General features: G+C 43.9%; 1 protein-coding gene across 3 annotated transcripts in view; it reads right to left on the bottom strand.

Moving 5' to 3' along the window:
- Positions 1-20642, bottom strand: part of ADGRD1 (adhesion G protein-coupled receptor D1) — a 428743-nt gene that overhangs the window by 152932 nt on the left and 255169 nt on the right. For all 3 annotated transcript variants that reach the window (XM_030219508.1, XM_030219506.1, XM_030219507.1), the window contains 2 exons: positions 19671-19744; positions 6949-7072 (listed from right to left, as the gene is read on the bottom strand). In XM_030219508.1, coding sequence (XP_030075368.1) covers positions 6949-7072; positions 19671-19744 — 198 coding nt within the window. The remainder of the gene's footprint in view (positions 1-6948; positions 7073-19670; positions 19745-20642) is intronic.

Here is a 20642-nt window from a genome sequence, read left to right as displayed (position 1 = left end):
TGCTTAGAGGGGGGAGGGCTAACGAATGGATTGCGTGCACCACATTGGCACTACTGCCAGGGTAGCGCTTGCACCCAGCAGTAATTCCAAGTTTGATATACACCAAATCCTGCAGTAGACAATATTTTTCTATTTTCTACCACGAGGGGTTTTCCCGGCGGTAATCCACAATGCAGCCATGTTGGCACACGCTGCGTGCAAGGCGCATGAGCCTTACCACTAGGTCAGTGGCTGGGGGGAAGGACTCAGGCTGTAAATAGGCACAGGCTAGTTTTAATTTTTGCGTATGCCTATTTCTCGGCCCATTTAAAAAATGGCCTTTTTTCCCAGCCGCAGTATGTTCTATTAGTATAAGTATCACCCCTGAAGCAGCCCTGCTGGGTGAAACATGGCTGTGTCAAGTGTCTTTTTAGTCAATATTCCACAATAAAGGCTTTTTATCAACTTTTAATCATCAGTTCTGTTGGGACTAGTGGACCACTTGCCCATCTGTTTCCTGGGATCAAACTGGATGTCTCAATTCCAACCTGAACACCCTTTCTAAAATGCTGATCCACACAGGTATACACCCTATAAAGATTTCAAGAACGGATGTGAGGTAGAAAATATACTAATATGAAATAAATGCATACAAGTCAATATTTAAACTCCACAGTCAGTGCTTCTATTAAATGCCAGTTACAAAATATATTTTTGGATATTCAATATCGGCCAATATCACCGAGTATCCAGATATGCCATAGACTGCTGTCGTTATCCACATAACTGTGATATTTAGTGCCACCGTCCTAATAACTATCTGGATAACTTAGGGTCACCATACTGGAGAGCTCCCCGGATAACGGTGTTGAATTTTCCTCTTCACTGATCCCTCTAAGCTGAGCGGGAGTCCGCCATCTGCATTACTTCCAGTGGGGGATGAAGCTTCAGTAATGTGTTTTCAATCGCTAGGGACAGGCAGGTTCCCTGAGTCCTGCAGAGCTTGCCTGTCTCTCAGTATTGAAAATGTGATAGTGAAACAGCGCCCCCGCTGGCAGGACTGAAGGTGGAGGACTGCCGCTCAGCTTAGAGGGAACATTGTCCCTCTTATCTGGATGTTTTCCTGCTCCACCCCTGGTGCTCCAGCAATCTCCAAATAATGCCTGGGTAGTCTGTAACTATTTTCAACCAGATTCCCTGGTTAATGCAGTGAAAATTTGCTGACCAGTCCCAGTCAGATGCTGCTATCAGTTAAATGCTTTAGAATACCAGACCAACTGCTTTCTAAAACTATTTTTTTATTTGTCACAAATAAGAATTCTACATTGTTTCCCTTTGAATATTCTTACGTGTCTGCAAGTGCTCATCCGCTTTTGTCTATACTGATATAAAAAAAACTGGATCCCCCATCGGGATCAAAGAAGGTCCTACACTTTTAATATAATATCTATGATTGATCTACATTGATGGCTGTAAGAAGATTGAACTTGTTTTGGTAAAGAGGACTCAGTTGATTTAATTCATGTTAAGATTGGATATCAGAACATCGAACATAAAGAATGTTGTGGATCTGAGGACATTGGCTGGCAGCTTGGATCCTGCTGATTTATCCAATTAAAAGATGTGTTTTTTCTGCTGGGCTTTACACTACTGTTACAGATAATTATTCTAACAATTTTTGACAGCTACAAGGGACCAAAATAGCTCAAACCTCTAGTGAAGTTTCGTCTTTCTTCATGTTGGAGTTTGACGGCAGCACTGTGTCAAATTATTTTTGCTTTTTCAGTCGCCATCCTGCGACTTGCTTATTCAAAGGCATCCAGCAGTAAATTAGATTATTTTTGTCTTTACTCATCCTGCCTTTTGACTTTAGAGAATTCTCTCATTAACTTTAAAAAGTTTATTCATTAGGTTATTATAAGGCATCCTGATGCATTTGCCCAACTGGATCAGTCAATTGAATCGTCAAGGGAGGAAGCTTCCGTGTTTGTGTAGACAACCCAGATACTCATTTGAGAAAATGTCTGGAAAGCTCTTGGGGCCCGATGTTCAAAGGACTTATGCTTTTAACTTTGAGAGTTGTGCTCCCAAATTAGCCTCTTTGAAAATATGCTCGGGCTGAGTGCAAAAACAGGTATTCAAAATTTCACTAAACTTCTAGATTTAGGAGCATAGAAAGTGGGTGGCAACAGGGACAGATTTAGAGCAGGGAAAAAAAGTTAGGAGCTTACCCCCGCATTCTATATAGCACACCTAGAAAGCCGTGCCGAAATCCAAGCGTATTCTATAACAATGTGAGTAACTTAATTGACTTAACAAGTCAATCAGCATTGATAGCAGCTCTTAATAATCAAAAATAAGCACTAATTGGCAACAGTTACAATTTATGTGCACAAGTTGCTAAGCATATTCTGTAATTAAGCGTGCCTAATTTCTAAGGTGTGCGGGCTTAAAGGGGCATGGTTATGGGCGGGGAAATGAGCGTTTTGTGGTTGTTATAGAATTCTCCTGCTCCATGTCTAATTTAGGTGTCGGGATTTACACCAGGTTTTACTTGGCGTAATTGACGGTGACTAAATTTGTGTGACACAGGGGCGTAGCTATGTGGGGCCATGGGGGCATGGGCCCCCACAGATTATGCCCTGGCCCCTTCTACATTTGACCCCCCCCTGCCGCCGCATCAGGTACCTTGTTTGCTGGCGAGGGTCCCCAATCCCCGCCAGCCGAAGAGTCTTCTTCAGCGCCAGTCGACTATGGTGCCCTCGTGGTGTGATCATCTGTTTCTGACGCCTTACGTCCTGCACCATGCATGTAGCCCCGTGCAGGACGTAAGGCATCAGAAGCAGATGATCACACCACGAGGGCGCCGGAGTCGACCGGCGCTGAAGAAGACTCTTCGGTTGAAGGGGATAGAGGACCCCCGCCAGCAAACAAGGTACCCTCCCGCCGAGGTCTGGCTACGCCCCTGGTCACGCAGAGCAGCACTCAGTGTATCCTACAATGTATGCTTAAATTAAAATGTACTTTGTAGAATATGCTTTGATATTATTATTATTAACATTTGTATAGCGCAACCAGACGCATGCAGCACTGAACACCTGACACAGAGAGATAGTCCCTGCTCAATAGAGCTTACAATCTAAAATAATACAGACAGACAAGATAATTAAGGGCGAGGGAAGTACTGGGCGAGAAGGAATAAGGGGGGAGGCAAATGAGTAGTGGCTAGGAGCCAAAAGCAGCAGTGAAAAGGTGGGTTTTCAGCATAGATTTGAAAACAGGTAGAGATGGAGCTAGACGTACAGGCTCAGGAAGTTTATTCCAGGCATAAGGTGTCGCGAGAGAAAAGGAACGAAGCCTGGAGTTAGCAGTGGAGGAGAAGGGGGACGACAAGAGAGATTTGTCCAGTGAGCGGAGGTCTCGGGGAGGAATGTAGGGAGAGATGAGAGTGGAGAGGTAATGGGGGGCTGCAGAATAGATGCATTTAAAGGTCAATTTAAAGGTGATATCTGCACGGAAATCGAGGCACCATATATAGAATCTAGCCGTAATTGCTTAACATGTCCATGATGCAAGATCCCTTAGCACCTCCTAAATAGGAGGCGGTAAGTGCTCCCGTGGTTATTTTTAAATGGCTGTGCATTAAAGCTATCAGCACATGGCCATATATTCAACAAATGGGGGGAAAAAACTTTTTTACAGCTAAAAATAAGCTTAGCACGTGGGAAAGTCCTGCATAAGGACACACTAAACCCAGATAAGTACATGGGCCCCTAAGTCTGTTGGGAGAACTTTTTATGAAATAACTGTGCTACTTTGTTGCAAGAAACAAAGAAGGCTTACAAGCAATAAAGAGATTTATTCCCCTGTTTACTAAGCCACGCTAGCAGCTGCCACGTGGCAATGCCGACTCAGAACATTCAAAGTGACTGTGCTGTGTCGGCAGTAGCGCAAGTAAGCTGCCAGTACGGCTTAGTAAATATGGGGATTAGTACCCTAATATCAACATTATTTTACAGAAATTCAAATCTATGGTGGTGCAGGTTCCAAAAAGGCCTGAGGCCCTACGTGGTGGTGGCTGAGTTATGTACTTTGTAGTCTAAGGGCTCTGTTCACTAAGGTGCGTTAGTGTATTTAGTGCGCCTACACTTAGCACATGCGCTAACCACGTAGGCGCCTATAGGGATATTGTAGGAACGTACATGGTTAACTTGCGTTAAAAATGTTAAGGCGCCTATAAACGCTGCTTAGTAAACAAGGCCCGAACAGTTTTACTTTGTAGCATTCTCCCAATTTAAACAAGATTTAGTCTGTCCATCTGTACGTCTACCACAGGCTCTTTCATTTGGATAAATGTGTACCCATTACAAGGCCAGTTGCTCCTTTTCAACCAAAAAAAAACCAAAGTGATGATTTATGGCAGCGAACGAGCTGGACTGCAAGCCAAGCATGATATAGACCTAGCTGCAGAGTGACAAAGACACACAGTTTTAGCTTTGTCTTCTGCTAATAAATCACCCAGCTAACATGCCAGTACCAGTCCTACATCTGAGTACCACATGCATGCAAATCCTCCAACATTGTTATTACTTTCCAAAAATAAAGTTCTTGCAAGTGTTAGATCTGGCATTCTTTGAATGTAACAAAGAGCAGCAGCTGTTTTGCTCTGTAGGGGAATGTGTGTCTCTTTCTGCAGTAAGAGCTCCCCCTTGTCTTCAGAACAGAAAGAGATAATGGCAAGATATATCTTTTTGTGACAAAAGGAAAAAAAAAGAACAATTTCCCTATGGAAAAAAAAGAGTAGGGGGTATACAGTGGCACTTTGAATACTGTGTGCAATTCTGGTCACTGCATCTCAAACGAGATATAGTGGAATTAGAAACGGTACCGAGAAGGGCATCAAAAATGATAAAGGGGATGGGACGACTTCCCTGTGAGGAAAGGCTGAAATGGCCCGGGCTCTTCAGCTTGGAGAAAAGATGGCTGAGGGGAGATATGATAGAGGTCTATAAAATAATGAGTGGAGTTGAACGGGTAGATGTGAAGCGTCTGTTCACGCTTTCCAAAAATACTAGGACTAGGGGGCATGCGATGAAGCTACAATGTAGTAAATTTAAAACGAATCGGAGAAACATTTTCTTCACTCAACGTGTAATTAAACTCTGGAATTCGTTGCCAGAGAATGTGGTAAAGGCGGTTAGCTTAGCGGAGTTTTAAAAAAGTTTGGACGGCTTCCTAAAGGAAAAGTCCATAGACTATTATTAAACGGACTTGGGGAAAACCCACTATTTCTGGGATAAGCAGTATAAAATGTTTTGTACTCTTTTGGGATCTTGCCGGGTATTTGTGACCTGGATTGGCCACTGTTGGAAACAGATGCTGGGCTTGATGGACCTTTGGTCTTTCCCAGTATGGCAATACTTATGTACTTATGTAAAAGTGCATATTTTTGCCTTACATTTTTTTTTCCTGTTGTACTGCTGCCATTTTTATATGTATTCCACAGTGGACTGATCCCACACTGCACAAATTCAGCAACAATTTCTTCTGGGGGCATTTATCCATTGAACAAATATGGTCCACCATAAGTTTCTGTGGTTACAAGACCTGCTGATTAATTTGGAACTGCTGCAAGGTGCTTGCTGAGTTTCGTGGCAGCATCTATCATGGTTCAGTAGCAGAGTAACGCTTCTCGCTGAAGTTTGGGGAGCTGTAGTGCCCAACCTCCTTTTATTATTAAAAATAGAAAGAAAGTGACATTAGACCTTTATCCAGCTCTGTCTTAGCTGGCCAGAGAGGTTTCACATGCTCCAAAAGTCTTTCTATCTGTCTGAAAGATTAAAAGGTTCGACAAAGCTTTGTGGTTTCTAAAAGGAAAGCTTAATTAGAGACTCATGTTAAACATATCCAACTCTGTCGCCAAATCTGATAAATGCTACGGTCCAAAATCTAATGAGTTGGGTATCTTAAATTCTTGACATTGTAAATGATTTGAAAAGGGATATTTTAATCCTTTGCCAGACATAGCTGTAATCATGCTGTTGACATCAGTTTAATTCATGTTTTTAAAACAATTAGCCAATCTGCCTGCGATAACTGGGCAAATCTGTGCACCATATGACTCTCGAGATGCCTCGAATCTAGTTCATTTTTTCACTCAAGAAAGAAGAGTTCTATAAACATCAGATAGGCATTCGAAGGGCTGTCTTCCAGTATTTATTTATTTATTTATCGCATTTGTACCCTACATTATCCCAAACAAGTTCGGGTTCAATGCGGTTTACATCAAATTTTTAAAGCAAATTGTAATAAGAGAACTATAACAAAATACAAAACAATAATAGATAAAAATATCCAAGTGAAAGATGACTCATTTTGAAATAATAAATTAACTAAGGGTCCCTTTTACTAAGCCGCGTAGGCGCCTACGTGCACCGAACGCGCACCAAATTGGAGTTACTGCCTGGTTACCACGTGGCCCTTGCGGTAATTTCAATTTTGGCACGTGTCTGCTACGCGTCTGAAAAATATTTTTTATTTTCTAGCACACGTAATGGACACGTGCCAAGTGGCATTTGACACGCGTAGGTCATTACTGCCCAGATTCTTTACCACTAGGTCTATGGCTGGCAGTAAGGTCTCAGACCCAAAACAGACACGTGACAATTTTGATTTTGCCGCACGTCCATTTTCGGCAAAAAAAAGAGCCCTTTTTACTGGCGCGCTAAAAAATGGATCAGTGAGCACCCAAAACCTGCGCCTACACTACCGCAAACCATTTTTCGACACGCCTTTGTAAAAGGACCCCTAAAAGAATAACAATTATCAACTGTGACGAGGAATTCATGCTTTCAACAATTTACAAAATTTCAAGTAATCAGTAACATATCTGAGTGATTTTGACAGGGTATTCCATTTCCTATTAACTTGGTTTCTTGTCTGACCCAAGAACTCCCAGCTCTACTTTACCTCCACAGGTACTACTTGCATCAGAATCGCAAAGTTGGTCAGGTGGTTACATCGGCAGACAGAGTAATTTAGGTTTCCAGTTGTGCGTACACATCCTTCATTTGACCAAATTCCAGAGCCCGAGCTGAAAAGCACAACAAAATAGAAAGCAAGTTATTTTCAGATTCTTTATATATCACCTCTCTATGGTAAAATCAAAGCAGTCTGCATATTGCATTCAGGCACTTTCTCTGTTCCTAGTGGGCTCACAATCAATGTTTTGCACCAGGGGAAATGGAGAGTTAAATGACTTGGCCAGGGTCACATGAAACTGAACCCAGTTCACCAAGATCTTAATCCACTGCACTAACCATTGGACTACTCCTCCACCTTTGGCTATCACCACAAACACATTAGTTTAAGGATCGATGAACTCCTTGGAGACCAAAATGGAGATAAATATTACTTCCAAGGCTAATGATAAAGAGGGGTAGTTATTAATGTGCATTTAAAAACTAACATGAAGGAGTGAGGGAGTGGCCTAGTGGTTAGAGCACCAGTCTTGACATCCAGATGTGCCTGGTCCAAATCCCACTGCTGCCTCTTGTGATCTTGGGCAAGTCACCTGACCTAACCCTCTATTGCCTCAGATACAAAATTAAATTGTGAGCCCTTCAGGGACAGAGAAATACCCAGTGTACCTGAATGTAACTCACCTTGAGCTACTACTGAAAAAAGTGTGAACAAAATATAAATAAACATACACATTTTGCCAAACAGCAGGCATGAAATGGCAAATATCATGTGTTATTTCCCCATATACATATATCCAGAAATGTTAATAATACCTTCTATTATATTACTATCATGCATTCCATTACCATGCAATCCAACATCCTTCAGTAACACCAAATATCTATTCTCTTCTCATTTCCATTATCCATGATGTTTTGTAAGCCACATTGCGCCTGCAAAGAGGTGGGAAAATGTGGGATACAAGTGCAATAAATAAATAAATAAATAGCACACAGTTTTTGAGATGCAAAGCATGCAAATGCATGGAAAGCACCTTCCTTTTTATGCAAAATAGATAGTGCAGCTTGCATTTTACCTCAAAAGCTGTATTATTCATGGAAAGAAAATGCCAGCATTGAGCTAATGTTCTTTCTCCCCCCCCCCCCCCCCCTCCACCCCACCTCGCAGGAGCATCTGGCCACTAATGCACAGCCTGATGTTCCTGAGAAGCCTTTTAAAGGGGTTAGCAGCAGATTCCATTAATCCCCTGCCCCTCCCAACACCTGCAGTCACCAACATCTCTCACCCCCAGTACCTTCTTCTCAAAATCTCCCCACCAACAAAAGCCCCTTCTCAAATTCCCCTACTCCCCCCCCCCCCCCCCCCAAAAAAAAAATTTCCCCAGCATCTGCCAGAAGTATTAAAGAGGATGTGGGATTTTTGAGAAGGGGCTTTTAGAAGTGGGGAAATCTTTAGAAGGGGGTGTCAGATATGGTGGAATGTTGTGATCAGAGGTATTAGGGTGGGGTTGTGATCAGGGTATTCGGATGTGGGGGCAGGATTAAAGTAATCTGAAACTGGCCCTTTAAAATACAGCAGGTCCTGCTTTGGGATAACAATCCTTGACCTTGGGGCCCTTTTACAAAGCTGTGGTAATCACTAACATGTGCTCAAAACAGCAAAAAATGCCTTATCACGGGTACACTCAGGTGTCCCATGGTAATTTTAGGATTAACGCAGATTACCCACACATTAAAAAATAAATTTTAGCTTTTAGTGCAGGGGCAGGTCTAGAGGTAGAGGGTGGGCGTGTTCTGCGCTATTTGATTAGCGCAGCTACATTGCCATGTGACGTGGCAGCCATACCATTAGGTCACCTGAGGTGGGGGCCTCAGGCAGCACTTTTATGAGGCGGTATTGCCCCTGCTCTTCCCTCTTCAGCCCCTTTCCCAAAATTACCTTTTTCTTTTCTGTTCTTGTTTTTCAAAAGAAGGCAGTAGCAGCAATTCTCATAGGCTACTCTGCTGCTAGTCCCGGCCCCTTCTCTCTTCTGTGGGCGGGCTGCCTCCGAGGAAACAGGAAATTACATCAGAGAGGCAGGCCGCTCGCAGTAGAGAGAAGGAGCCAGGACTGGCGGTAGAGCAGCTTATACAAGTCGCTACCACTGTCTTCTTTTTGAAAAACAAGAACAGAATAGAAAAGGTAATTTGGGGGAAACAGGTTGGGGAAGAAAGGGCAGGAGCGGAAGTGAAGGAGCCGGGGTGGGAACTCATTTCTTACTTCAGGCGGCAGATTGTCTTGGGCTGCCCCTGGCCATGTGCTAACCGATTAGTGCATGTTTAGTGGGTGGCAGTAGGAACTCACGTGCTAATGGCCATGTGCTAATAGGAAAATTAGCATGTGGCCATTAATAAGAAAACCAGAAAAATTGGCCATTTTACCCCAGCAGTAAAAATGGCCTTAGCACGCGGGAATGGACCCATGTAAGTATGCACTAAGGCCACTTTTTACCACTATTTGGCAAAAGGGCCCCTTTGTGTTCCAACGGTCAGGAATTCCACATTGAGTATAGCAGGTTTGTGACTCATGTGGTAAATTGAGTTGTGGTAAAACTGTGAATTTCGCTGTAGCTTAATAAAGCAAAATGTTTCCCCTGATATAGACCTTTTGGATCAAAATTCTATAAAGTACCTGGCCTTTATTCCTTTTAAACTGTTCAGTCTATTTTCCTTTCATTTAGTTCAAATTTTTGCAATATCTGTCACTACAAATGAGGTTAATGATGATTCAGCGGTTCAAATGAACTCTATAGGCTTCCTTTAATAAATATCCTCATTTCCAGTTTTCTGTTCTCTGCAGTGAGCCCACTGAATTTAAGATTACTGAGATTTCAGATTTTGAACTCGTTTACTGCTTTTTATACCTTATCATGTATTGGATCTATTTGTCTTCCCCTTTTATTGTTTATATGCCAGAGGGTTTCAAAATATTAAGGAAGCATTTGGAAAAAAAGTTTTGTACCATGATTCAAAGACTTCCACTTGGAATTAAGAAGCCTGGCAAAACCTATCACTCATGCCTTGAAAATACCACCATATGCAAGGGTACTTAAAGCAAGAGGTTGGGATGGAAGCAAAACTGAAATGACCTTTACATTAAACAGGGCATAGAGAGGTACAGGTCAGAGGTGTAGCCAGGTTTTGATATCAGGGGGAGCAAACTTTTGTAAATTAGGTGCTAGTCAGTGTTGGACAACACCCCCCCCCCCCCCCCCGCCCCCCCGGACTGTCAAGCCTGCTCTGTTTAGCAGTCCCTGCAGCGATAACATACTGCCTGAGCCGGCGTTGGATCCACAGCGCACCTCTGTCTTACACACAAGTACTTCCTGTTAACGTGAGGGTGGGACGTGCAAGCAGAGGGAAGGACTGGACCAAGGAACCTCCTTGGTTTGGATGCCGGCTCAAACAGGAAGTGTGTTATTGCTGCAGGGGCTGCTAAACAAAGTGGGCTTGACGGTTCAGGATGGGGGTGGGGGTAGAAGAGGGAGAGAACAGAAAGTGGTGTTGGGGACTTGGTGGAATAGTGGGGTGGGAACAGAAGAAAAGGGAGGGGGAGAAAGTAACTGCAAATTTTAAAAAAAGGAAAAAACTTGCTGCAGTGTACCGGCCCCGCCGGTTAAGAACAATATAGGCGCCATTTTTTAAAAAATCCCTTTGGGGAAGCGACCGCTCCCCCTGCTGCCCCCCTAGCTACACCACTGGTACAGGTATAGCTCTAGACACCTTGTTGGGCAGGACTAGATGGGCCATACAGATCTCTTCTATCTTTCACTATGTTACTATGGGGTTCATTTTCAAAACAGAAGAACACAAGCAGCGAAAATGTGCAAATCAGTATTTTTAAAACACATTTTTAAGACTATTTCTATGCAGATTGTATGCAGTGTATCCAAATCACAACAGGGCATGCTGAGACAGGATTTGGGCATTCCCACAACTTGGATGTTTTTCTGCCATAAAGGAACAAAGTAAAAACGTCCAGGACTAAAAGTTGGACATTTTTGTCTTGACCTGTTTCAATAATGACTAAGTCACAAAAAGTTGCCCTAAATGATCAGATGACCACTGGAGGGATTAAGGCATGTCTCTCCTCGTACTCCCCAGTGGTCACTGAACCCTCCCACCCCCCCACCCCCAAAGATGTGAAAGAAATAGTGCATACCGGCATCTATGACAGCTTCAGATGTTATGGCCAGTCCTATTAGAGCAGCAAGCAGGTCCCTGGAGTAGCCTAGTGGTCGGTGCAGTGCACTGTAGAGAACAGGATCCAGGCCCATATCCCACTCTAACTATTACACTTGTGGTGGAAATATTAACCCTCCAAAACTCACCAAAATCCTCTTGTCAGTGGCGTAGCAAGGGCGGGGCGGTCCGCCCCGGGTGTCATCGGGTGGGGGGGGGTGCTCCGCTCCCGCTGTTCCGCCTTAAAAAAATTTTTTTCAAAGCGCCGGAGAGTGGCAGGCAGCACGTCTCGCGTCTGCCCTGCTAGTAAAGAAGATCTCGCTGACGTCGTCGCCCTTTCCACATTGAGTCACGCCCCCCTCTGAGGCAACTTCCTATTACCGCGAGGGCGGGCGGGACTCAGTGTGGGAAGGACGACAATGTCGGCGAGATCTTCTTTACTAGCAGGGCAGATGCGAGGCGCGCTGCCTGCCACTCTCCGGCGCGTCGAAAATTTTTTTTTAAAGGCAGGACAGGGTAGGAGCAGCAGGAGAACGGATCTCAGCTGTCGGGTCAGGGGGGGACTCAGAGGGGAGAAGGGGATTGGGTAGGGGTGGGGGAGCTCAGAGGGGTGCTTAAAGGGGATTAGGGAGGGTGGGGGAGCTCAGAGAGGGGAGAAGGGGATTGGGGGCGGGGGAGCTCAGAGGGGTGCTTAAAGGGGATTAGGGAGGGTGGGGGAGCTCAGAGAGGGGAGAAGGGGATTGGGGGTGGGGGAGCTCAGAGGGGTGCTTAAAGGGGATTAGGGAGGGTGGGGAGCTCAGAGAGGGGAGAAGGGGATTAGGGAGGGTGGGGGAGCTCAGAGAGGGGAGAAGGGGATTGGGGAAGGGTGGGGAGCTCAGAGGGGTGCTTAAAGGGGATTAGGGAGGGTGGGGGAGCATCAAGGAGGGGAGAAGGGGATTGGGGAGGGGTGGGGAGCTCAGAGGGGTGCTTAAAGGGGATTAGGTAGTGGGGGAGCTCAGATGGGTGCTCAGAGAGGGGAGAAGGGGATTGGGGAGGGTGGGGGTGCTCAGAGGGGGGAGGGGAGTGCTCAGATGGGAGAAGGGATCTGAAGCTGGAACTGGGGTCTGACAAGGGGGCAGGAGGGAAAATGGGTCCATGCCTGGGGCAGGTGGGAGAATGGGTCTGGGGCTGAAAAGGGGGGATGCAAGGCATGTGGTGGATGAAGGGGGCTGAAACTGTGGGGACTAGGGGCTTTAAAGGGGACAGGGAGAACTGGCTGGGGCTGAAGCTTGGGAATGGTGAGAGATAAGGGCTGGGGTTGAAACTAGGGGCTGAAAAGAGGACAGGGAGAAGTGGCTGGGGGCTGAAGCTCGGGACTGATGGGAGAAAAGGGCTGGGGACTGGTGGGATAGTGGGGCTGAAAAGGGGGGCAGGTGGGAGATGTGGGCTGGGGCTGGAACTAGGGGCAGGTGGAATAAGGGGGCTGGAACTGGGGGCTGAAAAGAGGGGGCAGAGAGAGAGGGGATAGAAGGGGGAGCGTGAGGGAGGGCAGACCCTGGATGGATGGTAGAGGGAGGGCAGACGGATTGAAGGGGCAGAGAGAAATTGCAGATGGTGGGTGGAAGGGGAGAGAGAAAGAGGGCAGACTGGGGCAAATGGTGGATGGAAGGGGCAGCGATAGAGGGCAGATGTTGATGGACGGGGGAGAGAGAGATGGCAGACTGGGGCAGATGGTGCATGGAAGGGGCAGAAGTGGATGGGAGGGAGAGAGGGCAGACAGTGGATGGAAGGGGCAGAGAGAGAGGGCAGACACTGGATGGCAGAGAGAGAGCGAAGACAGATGCTAGATAGAAGGAAGACAGTGAAAAGATGAGGAAAGCAGAAACCAGAGACAACGAACTGTAAATATATATTTTTTTGCTTTAGGATAAAGTAGTATTGTAGCTGTGTTAATAAATGTTTATAATAGAACATGTAAATAAGGTAATCTTTTTATTGGACTAATTTTAATACATTTTACTTTTGGAGAACAAAACCCCCTTCCTCAGGTCAGGATAGGACACTGTAACAGTACTATACTGAATTGACCTGAGGAAGGAGGTTTTGGCCTCTGAAAGCTAAATGTATTAGTCCAATAAAATGATATTATTTGTTTTATTTCTATTTGTTAATTTGTAAAGTGGTGATTGGTATTTGTTAGTTTTTTCAAATTTACATCTGCTGTCTTTATATTTTGCACAGTACTAGAGGACATTTTCTGTTTCTGTGATGTTGCATTGTATGCAGAGTCTGGCATCGGGGGTTCAGTTTAATTTTTGTCTAACTAGAAAGTTTATGATTACTTATTCTATAGTGGATTAGGGTGTATCTGTATTTGTGAAAAAGACATGGCTTTCGGTTGGCATTGACTGTGCAGGATCGACGATCTGTACTAATCTGTCTGTTTTCGTTTTACAATAGGTGAATTAATGTTCTAGTGCTCACTGTAGTGTTTAAGATGCTTTCCTTTTCCTTGTGTGACTCGTACAAATTACTGCTTATGGTATGGTAGAATTGCTCTACAGGTCCTGAGTGTTTTGTATTCTCGGTATGCCTAGTACTGGATTTCGGGGGGGGGGGGGGGGGGGGGTTAAAAAATGACCGGCCCCGGGTGTCAACTACCCTAGCTACGCCACTGCCTCCTGTAACTACCTATATGCTGTAATTGCCTATTGCTCATGCTTGATCTATTCTTACTGTACACCGCCTTGAGTGAATTCCTTCAAAAAGGCAGTAAATAAATCCCAATAAATAAAAGTAAAATAAATAAATATAGGTGACATCTGCAGACAAAGGACTATTGTCAGTGCATTTTTTCTCCCGAAAAGGCCACCCTTAAGGGGTGAGGTGATCACCGAGGGACCCACCCCACAATAACCAGTCCCAGAATCTATGACAAGGCAGAATTGATGTGTAGAGCCTGAGCACTTTCATTAAAACTTGGGGACCATTGGTCAATTTTAGCAGACAATGGAAAAGGTGCCGGTACTCAGTACCCCCAAGTACCCCCTCAAAAAAAGCCCTGACTATTGTAGTGGTGTACAATTGGGTACAGGAGGTTTTTGGTGGGTTTTGGAGAGTTCACCATACAATATAAGGGGGTCATGGTGAAATGTGTACCTGGGTACTTTTTTTTTTTTTGTGAAATCCACTGCAGCACCCTCAGCGCTGCGTACGCCTTGTAGCGCTATAGAAATGCTAAATAGTAGTAGTAGTAGAGTGTCCCACTGCCGTGCTGGGATGTCTATGGTACCAGTCTGCTAAGAATACTGGCCCCCAAGGATGTCTCAATAGCTTGCTTCTGTGCTTTTTCTCTTTGGACTTTTTTTTTCCAAAATCGGTCACAAAAGAAAAACGCATTGAGCATAAAACGTCTAAAAATATCTAGGAAATGGCCATTTTCAAATCAACAAGATAGGCACGTTCGAACCTGAATAAACGACTATGATCACCACTTGATTTTTGGACATTTTCAGCACATACTTTTTCGTCAATAAAGTCCACAGTATAGGCATGTGTCTTACTCATACTCTTTTGATGTGCTGTTTTTATGCATTTTAGTTACTAAAATATTTACTTTGTACCTTTATTTTTGTCATACTTATCCTGGAGTAGTCGCCATTGGTCTCAATTGGATTTTATGCATCTGTATATGTTTTTTACTGATTTATATATGCTTTAAATGTTGAGATATGAAAAAACTTTTATGTTACAAAAATTGTTTATATTTTTATATGCCTGTATTTGCCATGATCCTTATTCTTATTTTTAGTCTAGTCCTTATTTATTATATGTATTATTACATTGTTTTCTGACATGTCATGGTATTGTTCTTTATATATATTTATTATTGTTTTTATCATTATTAATATTGTTGATTGATTTTGTATTTTGTTTTTAATTTGTAGTTTTGTAGGTGACATACAGAGATTGTTATTGCACGAATAAAAGTTAATGTATATTTATTATTGATCCAAGGAAACAAAGGGGCAGACGATCTGCAAGCTCCAAGATGGAAAATATACAAAGCAGATCGTTGATGGATAAAAAATGATTTTAATAATAAATTAGAATATGCATACAATAGCCCGACACAGGCCGTGTTTTGCCCTACTGGGCTGCTTCAGGGGCTCTTCAATGTTTCTCCACTACCAAAGGAGGAGTAAAATGATTAAAGCAACTGTGATATAATACAATCAATCAGACAGTCACTTATCTCCCAGATCTGCTTTTTTTCTTTTGATATGCACCATGGAGCAATACAAAAGCTTTATAACATTCTCCGTTTTATTTTCCATTCCTGTCCTCATAATTCCTAACATTCTAGTTGCTTTCTTAGCTGCCACTGCACACTGAGCAGAGGGTTTCAATGTCTCATCAACGATGACACCTGAGATGTATGAACAGTTTAGGTCCTGGGTTTTCTCACATGCCCCCTGACGCATCCATACGGAGAAAGCACAGCTCATGCTGAACAGAGGATGCACCAATGAAGGACATATTAATGCATTCTCTCACAGAAGCATTTAATTACATAAAATTTCTTTGGAATTATTGTTGTCTAAATACATGGACCTTTCCCATCCATTTCAATTGCTGTTTTACAGGCACTAATTTCAACCCTGCCCTTGTCTTTTCTCAAGCATCATCTGTAAAGCTGTTGCTAAGTTTTAGCATGTGAAATGATTAGATATTAGTGGCTCAAGTGAAGTTTAATCAAAGCTCTCCTATGAAGTATTGTTCACCCCGATGTTGACTGCACATGACTTTAATAAATTATATTTAAAATAATTCTGCTGAGGTAGATTATTTGGAAAAACAATTCTTTTAGTATTTATAGTCTGGTCCTTTATTCAGCTTGCTGGTGCTTATTGTATAGTACCGTATTCTAACTTTTTGGTGTCCAAAGCAAAATAAGTCCTTCCATTCTAGAGCTCACTCTAAAGATGAATGTTTTGGGCTTCTGGGCAGTGGCGTAAAGAGGGCTGCTGACACCCGGGGTGGGTCGCCGCTGCGCACCCCCCCTGGGTGCAGCATAGCACACCCCCCTCGATGCGCGCACCCCCCCAGAGCGCATTCTTACCACTGGCGCTCCGCCCCGAGTGCACGTCGGCACTGGGAGCTGCGTCGGCTCCGCTGGTTCCCTGCTCTCTCTGCCCCGGAACAGGAAGTAACCTGTTCCGGGGCAGAGAGAGCAGTGAACCAGCGGAGCCGACACCCCTCCAGCAGCGTGCACCCGGGGCGGACTGCCCCACCCTTCCTACGCCACTGCTTCTGGGTGCTGGAAAAGATTGGCAGTAAGTGCAATTCCATGAAGGGCATGTGCCCCTTATAGACTCGCATTTATTGTCCCAAATGTCAAGAGCCTAGAGCCCCTCTGGGACAAATGTTTTGGGCCTGCCCTCATATCAGAACTTTTTGTCATAGTGTCTGTAAATTTTTCACTAAGATATGGTCAGTCTCAGTGGCCATATCCTGCCTTCCCATTTCCAGAAAAGGTTCGTTTGCGGATTAATACCTTTCAAATATTTGAACGTCTGTATCATATCACCCCTGTTTCTCCTTTCCTCCAGGGTATACATGTTCAGGTCTGTAAGTCTCTCCTCATACGTCTTGTAACGCAAATCCCATACCATTCTCGTAGCTTTTCTTTGCACCGCTTCAATTCTTTTTACATCCTTAGCAAGATACGGCCTCCAAAACTGAACACAGTGACTTGTTCAGGGGCATCAACATCTCCTTTCTTCTGCTGGTCACACCTCTCTCTATACAGCCTAGCAACCTTCTGGCTACGGTCACCACCTTGTCACACTGTTTCGTCGACTTGCTAACTGAGCTGTAATGTATACTTTTCAATTCCAATAAAAAAAGATTTAAACATAGCATTGCATTTAGTGCCAATTCCCATGCCCTAGTTTTGGGTGCCAGACTTACGCCTGCTGAAACCTGGTATAAATGCTGGCGCTCAAGTTGGGTGCAGAGACCCAGTATTCTGTAACAACGCATGCAACTTTTCAGAACGCTCCAGACACGCCTATGCCTCTCCCATAGCCACGCCCCCTTTTGAGTTACACGTGATAGGATTTGAGTGCCTTCTATTGTAGAATAGCTGTACACACAAATCCTAATTGGTGCCAATTACCATGAATAATTGGTTGATAGCAGCCAATTATTGATCGTTAACAGCTTGTTAGCTAATTAAGTTGCACATGCATCTCGGGATGATGCCCAAATCTAGGGGTAAATGCGCAAATCTGTAGAATTAGGGGGAAATGGGGTAATAAGAGGCTGCCTACATTGAACATGTAAAAAGATGCCTATTTTGGAGAGGCAAGTGCTGCAGCTAGTGTTTTAGAAAACAGTGTCTGCAGTTTTGTATACTGGCTCATATCTGTAGATCACAACTCCACCCCAGCTCCTTACAGATGAAGCCCTTAGGAACTTTTATGTATGATGAAGTACAAGTATGCACCATCTTGTAGATGCATGCATTGGAGCCGACTCTGTGGGTGCTGTGGGTACTTGAGCACCCCCAATATTGAGAAACTTCCTTGTATGTGTCCAGTGAGGGGCTATTTTCATTGGGCTTAGCACCCCCAATAATTTTGAAAAGTTGGCTCCTATGGATGCATTTACTTATAAAGATGTATACAGACATGCGGTTTTATAAAAGACCTTTTCTATACGTAAAACTGAGAGTGGAGGAGTAGCCTAATGGTTAGTGTAGTGGGCATCCTGGTGATCTCGGTTTGATTCCCACTGCAGCTCCTTGTGACCCTGGGCAAGTCACTTTTAATCTTCTGTTGCCCCAGGTACAAAAGCTTAGATTGTGAGCTCTCTAGGGACAAAAAAAAATGCCTGCATATAATGTGCACAGTGGTTATACATCTAGTAGCACTATAGAAATGATTATTAGTAGTAAAATTACCCCCAAAATGTCAAGGTGGCCATGAGGAGCATAATCGAATGGTGCCGGCGAAATAGATCGCCGGCGATCTATTTTGGCAGTGGCGCAACACCTGGCCGTAACCGTATTATCGAAAAAGATGGCCAGCCATCTTTTGTTTCGATAATACGGTTCGAACCGGCCAAATGCCTTGGATTTAGCCGGGTTTGAGATGGCCGCTTTTGTTTTTCAGCGATAATGGAAGCTAAAAGCGGCCATCTCAACCCTGGCTACATCCAAGGCATTTGGTCATGGGAGGAGCCAGAATTTGTAGTGCACTGGTCCCCATGACATGCCAGGACACCAACCAGGCACCCTAGGGGGCACTTCTAAAAATTAAAAAAAAAAAACACAAATAGCTCCCAGGTACATAGCTCCCTTACCTTGGGTGCTGAGCCCCCCCAAATCCCCCCCAAACCCACTCCCCACAACTCTACACCATTATCATAGCCCTTATGGGTGAAGGGGGGCACCTACATGTGGGTACAGTGGGTTTTGGGGGGGGGGGTTTAGAGAACTCAACACTTAGCACCACAAGTGTAACAGGTGTGTGTGGGGGGTGGGGGGGGGTGCACCTGGGTCTGCCTGCCTGAAGTGCACTGCACCCATTAAAAACTGCTCCAGGGAGTTGCATACTGCTGTCAGGGAGCTGGGTATGACATTTGAGGCTGGCAAAATAGGTTTTTATTTTTATTATTTTAGTGTGGGAGGGGGTTGGTGACCACTGGGGGAGTATGGGGAGGTCATCCCCCATTCCCTCCAGTGGTCATCTGGTGAGTTGGGGCACCTTTTTGAGGCTTGGTCATGAAAATAAAAGGACCAAGTAAACCCGGCGAAATACTGATTAACTCCGCTTTTTTTTCCATTATCCGCGAAAGCCGTCCATCTGGTAGCCACGCCCATGCCTGCCTATGTCCCGCCTTTGCTGCGCCGCCAACACGCCCCCTTGAACTTTCGCCGGCTTGGCGATGGGAAAGCGGCGATGGTGTCAAAAAAAGCAGCTTTCGATTATACCGATTTCGCTGCTTGGAGGAGATCGCCGGCCATCTCCCGATTTATGTCGGAAGATGCCCGGCGATAACTTTCGAAAATAAGCCTGCATATCAACTAACATTAATGGAAAGACTCATTGTCAGGAGTACATATCAATTGGTGTTATAACCAGCAATGAGATTATCACTTTCCCAAGGAGCATGGCAATATGAGGGTGATTATAGCTTGCCCTATGAGTATACATTGATTCTGTAAATTATATATCTATATTTCTCTCTCTCTCTGTGTATATCTATCTATCTATCTATCTATCTATATAAAACTTACAGAATCAATGTATACTCATAGGGCAAACTATAATCACCTTCATACTGCCATGCTCCTTGGGGTAGTGATAATCTCATTGCTGGTTATAAATATATAGATAGATATATATACATGTTCTGTTTGGCCAGCTCTTATACAAATCACAAAATCTCCTTAATCAGATGAAATCATTGTTTTCCCCATCAGCCAGAGCCATAACGTACCTGAAGTCTAGAAAAGCACAATAAAGAAAGACGATGTTGCTCTGATTCACTGCTTGACTGTACTTTTTGTGATGCTGAAACAAACAGAAAAAGGTCTTAATGTCAGTAAAAATAAAAATGGGAAATACAATGAGACAACATGACATTTACTTGCATTCTTACAGTGTTTATCCTTGTTTGCTGAGTACATACCAAAAATATAATTGCATTTAGATAGTAACAGCAACATCAATATTGAGCTGTGTGGTCAACCTACCATTTGAAATGTCTAACTTAGATGTTTTCAAATCATGCGTGCATGTAGTGATTCTATCCCTTTAGGCAGTCCTGCTGAATAACTACATGTAACTTGAACCATCTAAGTTAACCATTGCCCGTCCCTAAGATAACGTGTGGTATGGAGGAGGATACCAATGTATAGGTTGCAAGGGGACACCAGAAAACCTTGTGCCAGACCTTCTTGGTTTAACCTTGCCCTTCCTCCTTCCATTCTCTCTCTGTAGCTGATATTCTTCTGCAATAAAATAATTCCTAAGAGCCTGCAGAAGTCAGGCCAAACTCGTGGTTAATGCAAAACATCTTAAATTGAAACACTTCTGGAGAAACTATTTATGGCAATAGCACCTGACAAAATAAATCTACAAGGAACTCATGTTTGATTATTTGCTCATACTGTATTGAGGTTAATATTGATAGATATCCAGCCAGTTAGCTAAATTATGCCTACGGAGTCATTTTATAAACTGGGTGCCGACTCACAGACGGACCACATAAAAAGCAGTCCTCTCTTCATCCAGTTTAACTTACCCAGTTAAGTATTTATCCTGCTACACTAATAGCTTACATTGGTTACTGGTCGAGTTTAGAATCTGGTATAGGTTTTAACAAACACTATTTCTTCAACTATTACTTGATGTACCTTCATTCGGATTGCTTAAACTTCAGGAATGAAGGGTTAAGATTCTTTAGATA

Source organism: Microcaecilia unicolor, chromosome 11, assembly GCF_901765095.1.
Source record: "Microcaecilia unicolor chromosome 11, aMicUni1.1, whole genome shotgun sequence".
NCBI classification, from domain to species: Eukaryota; Metazoa; Chordata; class Amphibia; order Gymnophiona; family Siphonopidae; genus Microcaecilia; species Microcaecilia unicolor.
This window is presented reverse-complemented; position numbering and strand designations above follow the sequence as displayed.